General features: G+C 46.2%; 2 protein-coding genes across 5 annotated transcripts in view; one reads left to right on the top strand and one right to left on the bottom strand.

The window, feature by feature from the left end:
• Window positions 1–2,250, bottom strand: part of LOC149874721 (F-box only protein 36-like) — a 19,724-nt gene extending 17,474 nt beyond the window's left edge. For both annotated transcript variants that reach the window (XM_090021550.1, XM_090021560.1), the window contains exon 1: window positions 1,946–2,250. The gene's annotated coding sequence lies outside the window, so the exon portion shown is untranslated. The remainder of the gene's footprint in view (window positions 1–1,945) is intronic.
• On the top strand, window positions 1,853–15,506 carry CHAMP1 (chromosome alignment maintaining phosphoprotein 1). Of its 3 annotated transcripts, XM_090021534.1 has the most exons (4): window positions 1,853–2,032; window positions 4,333–4,462; window positions 4,932–6,824; window positions 11,696–15,506. In XM_090021534.1, exon 4 carries the CDS (start codon window positions 11,720–11,722, stop codon window positions 14,732–14,734), a length of 3,015 nt encoding a protein of 1,004 aa, XP_089877660.1. In that variant the 5' UTR covers window positions 1,853–2,032; window positions 4,333–4,462; window positions 4,932–6,824; window positions 11,696–11,719; the 3' UTR covers window positions 14,735–15,506. The 3 variants fall into 3 exon arrangements, with proteins under 3 accessions (XP_089877660.1, XP_089877650.1, XP_089877639.1); XM_090021524.1 differs by lacking the exon at window positions 4,333–4,462; XM_090021513.1 differs by lacking the exons at window positions 4,333–4,462; window positions 4,932–6,824.

Raw genomic sequence — 15,506 nt, 5'->3', positions numbered from 1 at the left:
TGCAGACTACAGATTGATCTTCAGTCAAATTTGAATAATGTTTACTTCTATTATTCCTCTGATGGTGTTTTTGCTTAATTGTACCCCGTTCTTAGGGACTATCTTTGTTTTCCAAATCTTTATTTTGAGGAAAGTGCAAGTCTTGCAGGCCTAAAGATTTTAAATTCCTCCTGTGACTGTGAATTTAAAATTTTACAATGCTGAAATGACTGTATTCAGTGAAGTATTTTACAACTTTTTCTGAATGAAAAAATACTTTACAATTGTTTGTAGGCTCCTGGCATTTCATTACACCAACAAAACTGTAGGCCTTTGCTTGAAGAAAACTTTCAGTCTTTAACGCCTTTGTGAATCAAGTGCTATACTCTGGAATCCGGGGTGAAATAGCTGCCATTCTTTGCAAGAACAATATCAAACTGGGAACAGCAGCATCTCCCTTGAGCCAGACTGTGAGATTGCTGAGAAGCTGAGTAAATAATGCTGACTTAAAAGGGGGTTTGAATAAGCTTATGATTTTTTGCCAAAGCTCTCTTCAAATTTTTGTCACATAAAACAAAAGGTTAATATTGGTTTTTACAACTTGTAATCTTTCTATGCATAGAGCTTGATATCTGAAAATATAGACTGACCATAAGTCAGTAGATAGGAAGTTTAAAATATTCAGCAGTAGTCATTAACTACTGACCCCCGGTGACTTTGAGGCCGTCTTCCTGGCCCTCATCCAAGCATGTCTCCAGGCGGTTTCAGTAGGCAGTGGCCACTAGTTCCTTGGACTCATTCAAGTATGGTCTGCTAGATGTCCCCCCTTGGTGCACTCATTAACCTGTGACCATACTCTGGTTCCTGTTCTGTTTTTTATTTGTCCCAAGGAATCTGCTGGTGTGCCTGTAGTAGCCTGTCTTGGCAAGGAAAGCTTGTAGTTTGTCTTGGTAGATCTAGGCACACACTCCCTGGCACACCAACCAGTCCTGCATCGCACTCTGGTGCATGCCTGTTCACTGCCTCCTCAAGAGCCTCTTGTTGGGGTGCTGGCTGCACCACTTCAGCTTCTTTTTGTTTATGTGCTCCCCATGCACAGCCCTGCCAAGCCTCGCAACCTCCTGCTCAACCTCCTCCTGGATCAACCTGACCTGGGGGAAGCTCTGGCCAGGAGGACCCCCACCCCAGGACTGTGGGCTTGTTTTCCCTCTCTGCTTGTATGTCCCTCTCTGCTCATATGTCTCCAGGCAGGGCAGGGTCCCTTGGCTCTTTGGCACTCAGTCACTGGCGAGTGTGCGCTGGTCTGTCCCCCCTTATGCACCCCTTAGCAATCTCTGCCTCTCACTCCCATCTCTGTTTGCACCTTTATTCCCGCCCCCGCCATCAGCGAGTCCCTGAAATAAATGGGCCCGGGGGGAGGCAGTAGCAGGTTCTTTAAACAGGAGGGTGGCAGAAGGGGATGCTGAAAGGGGAGTGAACTGGGGATAACGAGGGTTGGTTTTTTTTCACTGCTCCTTTCCCACTTGCAGCCTTTAAGGGAGCAGTTCCCAAAATGGGGGTCACAGCATCAGGTGCTGGGCGGGGGGGGGCGGTCCTGAGGCTGGGGGTTGGAAATGAGGGGGCCACGCCGGGGAAATGTGGTGATGCTGAGGACAAATTTGGGAACCTCTACTTTGAGGTCTAGGTCCTCCGCCTGCCGAGCTGTGCCCCTCCCCTCAAGAGGCCTACTGCAACAGGCGCCCCTCCCCCCAGCAAAGGGGGAATCGCCCTGTCCCAGCAGCCCCGCCCCTCCCGTCCCCTCTCTGAGTGCGCCTGCGCACTCGCGCCCCTCCCCTTGCCCAAGCACTGCGTCTGCGCGAGGCGGGGAAAAGGAGAGAAAGGGAGAGGGGGCGGGGCGCGCGCGGTGCTCTCACTTCCGGTTGGAAGCTGAGCGGGAGCAAGACGCAATTCAGCAGCCGCCGCTCACCCGCCTGTCCCCTCCTTCTTCCTCGCCAGTGGAGGGGAAGCGCTCAGCGGCCTGTCTGCGCAGTCACCCGGCCCCCGTCCCAGCGCGGTGAGTGAGTGCGGCCCCCTCCACCCCTCGGCGCCTCCCAGCGCCGCGCGGTGCACATGGGGGGGCCCCTCCCCCCACCAGCGGCCGCCCCCAGCCTGAGGGGCAGTAACGGGGGGCGGGGCTTATCTCGCGCGCGCGGGGGGAGGAGCGGGCGGCAATGGCGCCAGCTGAGGACGGGGCTTAACGGGCGGGGCTTAGCTCAGCGTGAGGGGAGGGGCGCTGCCTCCTGGCCTGGTGGGGGAGGGGCGCGGGCAAATCTGGTCGGGGGGGGGCTCAGTGGAGAAGAGGTGGGTAGGGGGGGCTGGGCCGGGCCGTGCAGCAGAGGGCAGCAGCGGGAGAGGTGCTTCTCAGTCTTGAATTTTCCCTTGCCTGGCTTCCTTCCCCTGCCTCTGAGTAAGCAGCCCTTGGGGCCCAGAGCTGCCCAGGGTGATCAGAGGACTGTTTGTCTTATGTGTGCCATTGTCCCCCCTTCCCCCTTCCAAATGAACAGTCTCCACTGGCTGTAGCAGCTAAAGAAGCTGCTTTGGCTGCCTTGTCTCACTGAAGGCAGGGGTTTTCAAATGTCCTGAAGTCACTGGATCCTTTCCTGTTGCTGCTTCTGTTACAGAACCTGCCACTCCTGTCCTTTCCTACCCCTGTCCTACAAAGGATGTGGCAAAGTTAGAATCCAGAAGTGGGCACAAAGATGATAAAGGGCTTGGAAAGCAAGTCCCATGGAAGAGCTAAGCACTTTCAGCTTGAGAAAAAGATGGGATATGATAGCAATCTTCAAATACTTGAAGGGTGCCATAAAAGAGAGGGAAAGTGCCCATTCTCTCTGGCTGCAGAGTTGAGGATGCAGATCAATGGCTGGAAGTTGCAGCAAAGTATGTTTAGTTTGGATAGCTGGAAAAAACTTTTTTACTGTTAAAAGAGCAAGGCAGAGGAGTAGACTGGCTAGGGAAGGACTCTCCATCACTGAAAATGTTCATAAAGAGGTTGGGCAGCCACTGGTCAGGTATAGCTATGCTCATGTTATTCTGTGGGTATTTCCCATGTTTTCTGGCTTTTGGGTTACTCTTGCCCCACCCCTTTCTGCTGCATGTGTCCGGGTGTTTTTAAGCCTCCCTCATTGGGTGTTGGCTATAACCAAGGCGGGCGAATTTCACACCCAGTGCTCCTGCTGGGACCAAAGCTGGAGGTTTCTGGCTAGAGGATCTTGCCCCTCTGCTCAGGGTTGGACCATTCTTTCCTGATCCCCACCATATTTGGGGTCAGGAAGGAATTTTACCCCATGGTTAGATTGGTATGGACTGTGTGTGGGGGGGGAAGAGGGGTTCCTTCTTTTGTAGCGGGGAGCTTGGCCCTCTACCCAGAGTCTCTTCACTCCTTGTTGTGGCAAGGCAAAGGCCTGATGAGAGACAAAAGTCAGCGTGTTCCTTTTGCCTGTAAATTTTCTGCATCTCCTTGCCAGGACCCATACTGACCTGTGATTTCCACACAACCATGGGGTGGCATTGGACCTGGAGAAACCCATGGGCCCTGTGCCTCCATACTGATCCATGCCTGAAGCATGGGTTGACACAGGTCCTAGCAAGGAACCACAGGGCATCATGGGACCCAGGGAATATGCTCAGCATGGTTCCTGGTGTGGAGGCATGGGGCACTGAGGATTCCCCAGGTCCCATGCTGCTGTGTGGGTCCCAACATGGAGGCATAGAACTCCAGAAATTCCCTAGGTCCCTTGCTTCCACACCAGGACCTACACAGGCTTTACCCACTTAAGGAAAAGTGCCTCATGAGATCTCAAGGCAGGTCTCCATAAACAGGAAACCCCAACTTTCCCTGCTTAGAGGGATGCCCTAGGATTCCCTAGGATGTCTCTGTAAGTAAAGAAAGCTGGGCAGGTGCTTCCTGAGGGGGCTGATTTCTGTGTGGGAAATCCTGAGCTGTGCAAGATGGGGGCTTTTCAGTCCCATGGCACACCTGCCCAGGGTGGCTGGAGAGTTTGGGCATCTTCAAGCTTCCCGCACTCTCCCACCACAGGGCAAATAGACCCACCCACTCTTTGTGTTAATGTCTTCTTAGATTTGAGTAGGGTTGAATAGGATTACATTTAGGTGCCTAGGATCTGAACCTTTGTCTTCCGGTGTAACTGTATTGGGAGCAATGTAGCATGGAAATAAGGAAGATAGGCTTACCAAATTAGTTTTTTAATAAGTCATTTTACATGTAAGAAAATAACCGTTAATAGGTGCAATTAATTCAAAAACAAATTAACGCGTTAATTTTTTTAACGCGTGTTTAATTGCTGCTGCCAGGCCGTGTGCGCTGGGGGGGAAAGTGGCCCCTCCCTCTTGCTGCTGCCAGGCCGCATACACCCATGCATACACATGTGGCCAGCAAGCAGCCAGGCAGGGTCGTGGGAGCAGACTCAGCAGCTGGATGCAGGTAAGCATATGATGTATAGGGACTCGAGGGCTAGGTCTTGGGGATTGTCTAGCGTATGTGTATGTCTCGAGGGGTGGGTTTCCGTCAGCACTGGGGGAATCTATCCAGGTGCCAGGGCTGCAACAGAGGAGGCTGAGGTGCCTGCCCTTCCAGTGGGGGAATGGGGCAGGGGGCCCTCTGGGGGCAACGGGGAGCTCCGTGGCTGGGCTGATGGCACAGGGCCTGGTGCCTGTGCTTGCAGATGCCAGACAGGCCCAGGAGATGCTGCTAGGTGGGGGAGCAGGGGGCTATGGGTCAGGAGTGAGGGGCCCTGCCAGTGCCAGGGAGTTGCAGGTCAGGAATGAGGGTCATTGCCAGTGCCAGGGGTCTGGGGGTTGGGTGTGCCCCCAACTGATGTCCTCTTTTTTGGATTTGGAAATATATTAACCCTAGTGTTGACCCTTTTTACTTTACTGTACTTAATCACTAGGTGGAAATCATGACAGTTCTACTCTGTTCTTATGGCACTGAATGAATAATGGAGCAAAGCAGCAAAAGTTCGGGTGTTTTGAACGGGAAATTTATTTATAGAAAACTTGCGGATGGTTCTCTGGATAAAAGGACGGTTATTTGTAGCTATTGCAAGGCTGAGTTCCAGTATCATCGAAGCACCACAAGTCTGAAGTACCACCTACGTGCTAAACATACTTTCACCGCCGCTCCTCTTGCTACAGATAACCCAATGACAGCAAGTGAATCCTGTGAGCTGCGACAGAGTACGCTTACTGTGTTTCAGAATTGCTGTAAGCCCACAGATCAAACGAAGTGCAACAACTTAACCAATGCTATTGCAAAATGGATAGCTATGGACTGCAGACCACTCAACATTGTAAATGACAGAGGACTAATAGAGGTTATTCAAATTGCATCTTCCAATCAGTCATGCACCCTGCCCTCCCAAGGAACCATTGCATCACGAATACGTGACTTGTATCACAAAGAGAAGACTACTAAGTTGGAGCTGCTGAAAAATGCACAAGCTGTTGCTTTGACTGGTGATCACTGGACATCCTTGAGCAATCACAGCTATCTTGGAGTCACGGCACACCTGATTGATGCTGCATGGAGACTGCAGTCATTTGCTTTAACAGCAACGTATACTGAAGAGAGACATTATGCAGAAGCATGTGCAGAGCGTTTCTTGGAAGTTACAAAAGAATGGAATATTCAAGAAAAGGTAACAATGATTAGTACTGGTCGTGCAAGCAATATGATAGCAGCAACCAGTCATTTGCCTTTTGAACACATGACGTGCATTGCTCACAGTCTTCAGCGATCAATTACAGTAGCGCTCCGTGCTGGTGGTTTTGAAAATGTGCTGCTAAAATGTAGAAAAATTCTGGGCCGTTTCAAACACAGTCTAGCTAACAGTGCAGAGCTAAAAACAGCAGCTTGCAAATGGACAGAAACAAGAACCTCTTGGACAAGATATTTCTGCCAGATGGGACTCTATGTTGGGTATGGTTCAGCGCCTGCTTAGAAATAAAGCCACTATCACAACCACGTTAGCTCTTGAAAAGCACAATCTATCTGTGCTGACAGGTAGTGATTTTGGAAAACTGCAAAAGCTAGAAACACTACTTGAGCCCTGCAGATTTGTGACTGAACTTCTTGGAGGAGAATTATATGTCTCTTGCTCTGTGATTTTACCCGCACTCTGCCATGTATGTCGTGTTATGGCAGTCTCTGATGATGACCCAGCGTATGTTGCTCGATTTAAGAACACTTTCACTTCAGATTTAACAAAACGCAAAGAGGATACCAATATGAGATTTCTAAAAATAGCTACAGTGCTTGACCCAAGGTTTAAGAATCTGAAGTGCCTTCCAAAATCTGAGAGGGATGAGGTGTGGAACATGCTGTCAGAAGTCTTAAAAGAGCAGCACTTGAATGCGGAACCTACAGAACCTGAACCACCACAAAAGAAAATCAGCCTTTTGTTGGTGGCATCTGACTCGGATGATGAAAATGAAGGTGTGCCGGTCCGCACTGCTTTGGATCATTACAAAGCAGAACCCATCATCCCCATGGAGGCATGTCCTCTGGAATGGTGGTCGAAGCATGAAGGGGCTTATGAAAGTTTAGCATATCTGGCACGTAAATACCTTGCAACACCAGCTACAGCAGTGCCATGCGAACGACTGTTCTCACTTTCAGGTGACATTGTAAATAAGAAGCGTGCAGCATTATCTCCCGAGAATGTAAACCAACTTGTCTGTCTAAGCGATTGGCTGAAATGCAGCAAGGTTCATTGAAAAATACTATTTATTTTGTTTACCACTTTTACAGTGCAATTATTTGTAATAAAAAATAATAATATAAAGTGAGTACTCTACAGTTTGTATTCTGTGTTGTAGTTTAAATCAATTTGCAGCAAGACCTGGATAGGTTACAGGGGTGGGCTAACAAAAATAGAATGCGCTTCAATATTGACAAGTGCAGGGTGCTGGACTTGGGCAGTAGTAATCAGCAGCACACTTATAAGATGGGAAACTCCCTTCTTGAGAGCACGGAGGCAGAAGGGGATCTTGGAGTCATTATCGACTCCAAGATGAACATGGGCTGACAATGCAAGGTCATGGTTGGCAGGGCTAACCGGACCTTGTCATGCATCCACAGGTGCATCTCAAGCAGGGGCAAGGAGGTGATCCTCCCCCTCCAAGCAACACTGGCCAGGCCACACCTGGAGTACTGCGTCCAGTTCTGCACACCCCACTTCAGGAGGGATGTGGACAACATTGAAAGGGTCCAGAGGAGGGCCACCTGCATGATCCGGGGATAACAGGGCAAGACCCTACAATAAGAGACTGCGGGACCTGAACCTGTTTAGCCTTCACAAGAGAAGGCTGAGGGGGGACCTGGTGACAGTCCATAAACTCACTAGGGGGGACCAGAAGGGTTTGGGAGAGACCTTGTTTCCCCTAGCGCCCCCTGGCATGACGAGGAGTAACGGCCACAAGTTGCTGGAGAGTAGGTTTAGATTAAACATCCTTAAGAACTACTTCACAGGGCGGCTAGGATCTGAAACCAACTTCCAAGGGAGGTGGTGCTGGCTCCTACCCTGGGGGTGTTTAAGAGGAAGCTTGATCATTTGAGCCTAGCTGGGATCATTTGAGCCCAGTTTTTTTTCTCCTGCCCTGGCAGGGGGTTGGACTTAAAGATCTACAAAGTCCCTTCCGACCCTACTTCTATGATTCTATGAATTTATTTGAAAATAGAGAAAAAACATCCAAAATATTTATAATAAATTGGGATTCTATTAGCGTCTATCTGCGTATTTAAAATTGTGATTAATTTCGCAATTAATTGCAGTTAATTTTTTTCATTGTTTGGTAGCCCTATTGTAAAGTAACAAATGTTCTAAAATGAACCAGTCCCCATAGACAGGTAGTTAGCCATGTTAGTCTGAATTTAGAGAGAAGGCGGGGTAGGGTAGGGTAGCATTTATACATTAGCAACAGCCTTGAGTTAATCTCTCAATCTATAACTCACCTTCTAAGTAATTGGGGGGGGGGGGAGGGGGGCAGATGGCTGGAGGCATCACCATGGGTCACACCATTGTGCACCATAGTCCCCTCCTGGGCTGCCATGTGGGTGCCCCTCCTCTACTATTCTGTGCAGGTGGCCCAGGTCAGAGGTTCCCCCTGCCCTGTGGGCTGTGTCATGCTGGCCACCCCTGGGGCAGGGACAGGAATCGGAAGCCAGAGAAAGGATGGGGAGCTGAGATCTGGTTGCTGCTAGACCAGTGGGGGAGAAGGGCAGCTGGGTGAGAGTTTGGGGGCTGCAGATTAACCTCTCGCAAGTTGCCAGTTGGACACCATTGGACTATCTCATTTAGGGAGGCATAAACATTTGTAGGCAATGACTTACTTTTTAGATGCTTTTCTTTATGAGAGAGAGCTCTCTATCAACAGGCACAATGACAGCAAACTCCATCTGTGGAGATGCAGTTGAAATCAGCAGAAGTACTTTTTGCTCAACTATTGCATCTGTGGATTTCACAAGCCTCCCTATAATATATTTTACTTAGTGACATAAAAAAATGGCGTAAGATTTTTTTCCCCCACAGTTCAAGGGATGGTTATTTATTTATTTGCTTTATATGCCACCCTTCCCAACAAAGGCTCAGGGTGGCTTACAATAATTCCCCCATGAATAATTCAATCAAATTAACAAATTTAAAACTGAAAAGGAAACTTTTCACATAGTGCATATTTGATATGTAGAACTTATTGTGGCTGTTTACCACTGAGACAAATAGCTTAGTAGAACTCACAAAAGGTCGAACATTTATATGGATGTTAAACTAGCCAGGGTCTGGAAAGCTCAAGGGATATAAATTTCAATGTTTCAAATAAGCTTTAGTAGGAAAACTAGGAAAACATTTCCCTTAGGGCAGATTATTCCATATTTTCCTATTGTAAATTTTCTTGAACTATAGTCTGAAAGATTTGCCATTTGTCACTGTTAAGACGCAAGAGAACGCTAGTCTGATTTATTATTAGTTCCGCTACAATATTTTTATGATGTCAGTGAATTTTAAATAAAAATTGTAGTGCTGGACTAATAATTCCTCAGAATTTCTCATGTAGAGTTCCATTACACTAACTCTTGCCTATTAATGCAGAAATAGTATTTAGTAAAGTTCCAAAACTGGAGCAGAAAGTTAGAGCAGCAGATTAGATAAGGGAGAGGGGTCTAAGTGGCACTTGGGGACATGAGTTTAATTTGTCATATGTCTGCCCAAAAGGTTGGGCCTCACTTCTTTAGATAGATTAATTACTTAATCTCATCAACAGATGGAAGGATGTTGTGCAGTTTGATGGCCATTTTTCTTTTATACATATTTGAAGCACTATACCAGTGGCCTAATCCATAATTTAGTTCTCTCTCTGTCTATATATAATACATTGATATGTAGATCTAGATAGAGGACAAAATTTTTTTTTTTATACTTAGGCTTAACTTTGTGTAAGTTTTTAATTAAAAAAAAATATGCACACATATATATACATGTGCGTACACACATACATATATATGTTAAACCTAAGAATAGAAAAAAAGGGTTTTTTTGCCTTTAATGTGCACATTCAAACTAATTGCATGCGAATATAGTTTGGGAAAATGCTGTTCTGTCACCCAGAACCTTTAGCTATAAATATAAACTTGCTTTAAAACAATTCCTTACAACAGCATTTCTCAACCCTTGGGTTGTGACCTAAAAGTGGGTCTCAAGAATATATGAAGGGGTTGTGAACAAACTTTAAAAATGGGTTCTTCTTTAAAGGAGAAAAATGTGGGAAACTGGGTTTTTCCCTTGCAGGCTGGCAGAGTTTCGGCCTGTGAGGGGCTGCTTGTGGACCCCATGCCCCACCCCACACTCTGTGGGGGCTGGGGGTAGGGGGCAGTGGGTTGGGAGTGAGGGGCACTAGGTCAGGACTGGCTTATCAGTGTTTTCAGGTGGGTCCTGGTACAAAAAAGGATGAGAACCACTGCCTTACAAGATCCTTCAAATTAGGTTGAAATCCTGAAAAGGCCATTTTCCTTGCAACCAGTGTCTGTACTGCAAGAACAAAAAAAGATCTATGGTTCTCATGTTACAACTTTGAAATGTCCAAATATTATTCTCCAGCCTAAAGGTATCTATTAAAAACAAATGAAGATGATTAGTGAAATATAGTTAGAATGGATCATCTATTTCCTACAATAATTCTCTGTGTGCCTTGTATCACAATATGAGACCCAAGGAAATTAGACACTTTTTTTTTTTAAGAGTCAGTTTTCGTATGTTACACCTGTTTTAGTTTTTGTCATTTTTATGGTCTGATTATCATAATTGTTTATTTTCTAAAAATGTTGAGTTTTCTTTTGCTAGGTGAGACTTGGACAAAAAGAAACCACTTAAGTTCAGTCTTGTCAACTGTACCAAAAATGTAGAAGAAAAATATTTTTCTCTACTTTTTTAAGTGTTAGCAATCCTAGGTATTAGTTGTAGCAGGTATGCTTATTTCAGGCAGAAAGGTGATTTTTTCCTTGACAGTATTATTTTCTGAGAGGCAGACTTGTTTTTTGAGTAAAATAATCAATGAAGGGAGAGAATGGGTTAGTAGGTAAAGAGTTGACAGAGTCAAGCCTTCGAGATACTGTTTCCAGTTTTACAACAGTTAATTTCCTTTTACAGTTTATTAATCTATTAAATGAAGATAAATCTTGCAATGATTTTGCAAAGATTGACTATTTTAAAGTCCGTTCTCGTTCTTAGATTAAATGAATCTTCCGGGGGAAAATGATACTTAAGAAGTAAAGAAGTTTGTCACAAGAACCATGGCATCACAGTTAGCTGTTTGTTACGCAAATCCTTTCCTTTTGCTTTATTTACAACAGGGCTGTTCAACTTCTTGGCAGCTGGGGCCTCATGTCACATGGGCTCCCCCACAGAATGCCCTCTGGGTTCTCCCTGTCACAGTGTGGGCCTCCCCTGGCCTCTCCCTGCCACAACTTGGGTTCCACTAGATCCACAAGCTCTGGGCTCCCCAGGCCACATGATCCATGCTGCACCATGCCTGGGGCAGTAACAGGAAACAAGCTAGAGCAGGGAGGCGAAGCCTAGAGGGTCTTGCAGCAGCCGGAGCCATGGAGAAAGTGGTAGCTAGGCAGGAGTGAGTTGGACAGCCCTGATTTACACAGTCCTTCTGAAGATAAGTAGCCATGAAGACTACCTAGTAAACAGAAACAGGATTGCTAACACTGAAAACAGAAACTAGGATTGCGAACACTGAAAAAGTAGAGAGAAATATTTTTCTTCATTTTTTGTGTAGTTGACAAGACTTTGTACTTAAGTGGTTTCTTTTTGTCTAAGTCTCACCTAGCAAAAGAAAGCTCACTTGCTGTGCTGTTGTACAGTGACTTGCAGAATTGAGCGAGATTTTGTATTTGGATCTCTCCATACAGGAAGATATAGTCATGCAAATATTACATATTTTGCCACAGTAAAATCATTTATCAAATTTACATATTTTATGTTATATGGGAGGAACAGCATGGGTCAAATGTCTGGGCTGGCCTGATCTGTCTGGGATTAATTTTTAATTTAGAAACAGAAGAAAATTGTGTCAAGCTAGTTTAGAATGAAGATGTCGAAAGTAAAATTCATACCATATGTAATAATACAGTTTTCTTGACTATTTTCTGCAGGAACACAGAAGCTTGCTCTTGAAGATGTGTAGTACGGTACAAGCTGTAACTGACCATAGAAAAATGGACATGTTGCAGATACTGCGTAAAACCTCAGAGCGCTTAGAGTGTGATCATTGCAGTTTTAAAGGGACAGACTATGAAAACATACAAATTCATATGGGTACCATCCACCCTGAGTATTGTGATGAAATGGATGCTGCTGGTTTAGGCAAACTTATATTCTATCAAAAAAGTGCAAAACTATTCCATTGCCACAAATGTTTCTTCACCAGCAAGATGTATTGCAACGTTTATTATCACATCACAGCACAACATGCAGTGCCTGAGAAGTGGAATGAAGAACAGAAAGATCAGGTAGAAGCAGAGTCAGAATCCCCGAAAACAACTGTCACACTGGAGCCACAAAAATCTGCTGTCTCCTCTGAACCACACAAACCTGACCTTTCTCCTGGACCTCCAAAGCCTGAACCTGTTGTTTCCCCCAAGCTTCAGAAAACATCTGCATCCCCAGAGCCCCTGAAGCCTGCTCCAGCAGCTTCCCCAGAGCCTCCAAAGCCTGCTCCAGCAGCTTCCCCAGAGCTTCCAAAGCCTGCTCCAGCAGCTTCCCCAGAGCCTCTGAAGCCTGCCCCAGCTGTGTCTCCGGAGCCGAAGAAACCTGCTCCAGCCACATCTCCAGAGCCAAAGAAGCCTGTCCCCTCCTTGTCCCCAGAGCTGAAGAAACCTGCTCCCTCTGTGTCCCCAGAACTGAAGAAGCCTGCCCCAACTGGATCCCCCGAGCCACCAAAGCCTTCCCCAGCTGGGTCCCCAGAACCACAGAAGGCTGCTGTGACTGTGTCCCCGGAGCCGCGCAGGCATTCCCCGGCCGTGTCCCCAGAGCCGCGCAGGCATTCCCCGGCCGTGTCCCCGGAGCCGCGCAGGCATTCCCCGGCCGTGTCCCCGGAGCCGCGCAGGCATTCTCCGGCTGTGTCCCCAGAGCCAAAGAAACCTGCCCCAGCTGTGTCCCCTGAACCACGAAGGTATGCTCCAGCCGTGTCCCCTGAGCCAAGGAGGCATGTTACTCAGATGCGAAGGCCAGCTCCTACTGCTTCCCCTGAGCCACGGAGGCCTGCTTCCTCGGGTTCTCCAGAGCCATGGGGACCTGCTCCCACAGTTTCTCCTGAGCCTTGGAGATCTACCCCAGTTATTCCACATGAACTGCAGAAATCTTCCCCCAGTGTTTCACCTTGGGCCTCAAAATCTGCCCTGGCTCCACCCGTAGAGCCCCGCAGATCTGGCCCAGAGCCCCGACGGCCAGGCCCCGTTGTGTCTCCAGAGCCCCGACGGCCAGGCCCTGTTGTGTCCCCAGAACCTCGGAGGCTTGTTCCTGACCCTTGGAAATCTACATCCTTCTCAGAATCTCAGAAATCTCTTGTATCTTCTGAGCCATGGAAGCCCATCTCATCTGTTTACCCAGAAGGTTGGAAACCTGTTCTTTCCCCTGATACATGGAAGCCTTCTCCCCCTGTTTCACCTGAACTCCGAAAGCCTAGTCACACTGTTTCCTCTGAAGTTTGGAAACCTTCCTTCTTTTCTGAGATCCGCAAACCTGGTCCCTCTGTTTCTCCTGAGCCTTGGAAACATGCTGAGTCCCGGAAGTCTACTTTCTTCCCTGAGACTCAGAAGTCTGCTCCTGCTGTTTCTCCTGAGGTACAGAAACGGGCCCACTTCCCTGAACCTCGGAAACGAGCTCTCTTTCCTGAGTCTCGAAAATCTGTTCCTGCTGTTTCCTCTGAGGTGCAGAAACGTTCTTTCTTCACTGAACCTCAGACACAGATGTCTGCTGAAATGCAGAAACATGCTGTCTTTGCTGAGGCCCAGAAACCTGCTCCTGTTTCTCCTGAAATCCAGAAGTCTGCCTTTTTCCCAGAGCCTCAGAAACTTTCTGCTGTTTCCTCTGAAGCCCAAGAACATACCTGTTTCCCAGAGCCTCAGAAATCTGCTCCTGTTGCTTCTCCTGAGAGCCAGAAACATGCCCTCTTCGTGGAGTGCCAGAAACCTGCGCCTACTCTTTCGTCTGAGACCCAGAAGCAAGCTCTTTTTGTTGATTCTCAGAAATCTGCTCCTGCTGTTTCCCCTGAGACCCAGAAACATTCCCTTTCTACTGAACCCCTTAAACCTGCTCCTGTTGTTTCCTCTGAGGTACAGAAGCCTCCTCTGTCTGTCGAACCCCTCAAACCTACCCCTGCTGTTTCCTCTGAGGTCCAGAAAAATGCTGTCTTCCCTGATCTCCATAAACCTGCTCCATCTGTTTCCTCTGAGCCTCAATCACCCAGTGCACCTGATGAAAGTGACTTCTTATCTCAGAATTTAGAAGATCAAAAACCACTGGATGATCTGTTGCCTCAAGAAGAGCAGCCAGTCTTAAGTAAGGAACCTCCAGAAGATGCATTGTATTCATGTCCAAAGAAGAAGCTCAAGAAGGAGAATCAGGAGAACTCTGATTCTGAACTAAATAGCAGTGAATGTGCAAAAACAGAGATGGAGATGGATTCAGTGGAGGTAAAGGAACAAGAATCCAACAGTGATCAAGAACAATTTGATGCAGAATCATCTGAATACAGCAAAGAGAGCAAAACAGAACCAGCTACTCCCATTCAGCCACAGTGTGTACTACAGTTTACAGAAGAGAAGGAAGCTTTCATTTCAGAGGAAGAAATAGCAAAATATATGAAGCGTGGAAAGGGAAAGTATTATTGCAAAATTTGTTGCTGTCGTGCAATGAAAAAAGGTGCTGTTTTGCATCATTTAGTGAACAAGCATAATGTTCAAAGTCCATATAAATGTAAAATATGTGGGAAAGCTTTTCTTTTGGAGTCTCTTCTTAAAAACCATGTTGCTGCTCATGGTCAGAGTTTGCTTAAATGTCCACGTTGTAATTTTGAATCGAGTTTTCCCCGAGGTTTTAAGAAACATTTAACCCATTGCCAAAGCCGTCATAGTGAAGAGGCAAATAAAAAACATTTGGACAGCCTTGAACCAGTTGAGGAACAAATTTGATGCGTTTTTTCCAGAGAGGTTTAATTTAGTGAAATATTAAAAATGTTGCTCTATGTTAGTCAACTAAGTAGTTTAGCTGTTTTGACTAGTCATGCATGGTTTATTGTATTATGTTTAACTTGTCTTATAGCTGTATTACTGAAAGGATTTACTTTTCAAATGTTTTTAAAATAAATATCCATGTCTGTGTATTAATCACTGGTAAATTCATACTTTGTTATCTAGAAGTGCTACATTTCTGAAACCAAAACAGATGAAACTTAGTTTTGTAATTGTTAAGAACATGGAGGCAGTAGAGTCAAGGTGTGGCAAGCAGCCCATATGTTACTGTGAAGACTGGACAAAATTTTTCACATCTGTTAGATGTCTTATTTTTCAAAATGTGGAGCATGCTTTCAGAGTATGAAGCCTCACCAAATTGAATGTGAATGAGTAAGGCATGAGAGACTGACATTGGGGTTTTTTGAGTAATTATGCTCTGACCTTGTAATTGAGTATATAGCCATTTGTTGGAAATTTACTGTACTCAACTCTGGATTAAATGTCTTAAGATCTGAAAACGTCAAGGTACTTCTTTGTGTTGATGTATTTTGATCATGTTTTTAAGCATGTACTAATAGACTTTACATTTATGGAGTGTTATATGAGATTGATTGTATATATAACGAGAATTCTTGAGTTGATGCTGATGTTATGCCAGAAAAACCTGATTTGTATCTGGTGAAATGTTACACTTAATACTTTTAACAATAAAAGGCAAACCTGGACATTG

Source organism: Crocodylus siamensis, chromosome 1, assembly GCF_052110815.1.
Source record: "Crocodylus siamensis isolate JL-2025a chromosome 1, ASM5211081v1, whole genome shotgun sequence".
NCBI lineage: Eukaryota > Metazoa > Chordata > Crocodylia > Crocodylidae > Crocodylus > Crocodylus siamensis.
Note: the sequence above shows the minus strand (reverse complement) of the source record. Positions and strands in the feature narration are given on the sequence as shown.

Coding starts and splice junctions, on each gene's coding strand:
- CHAMP1 (XM_090021513.1), top strand. CDS start 11,720: ATGTGTAGTACGGTACAAGCTGTAACTGACCATAGAAAAATGGACATG.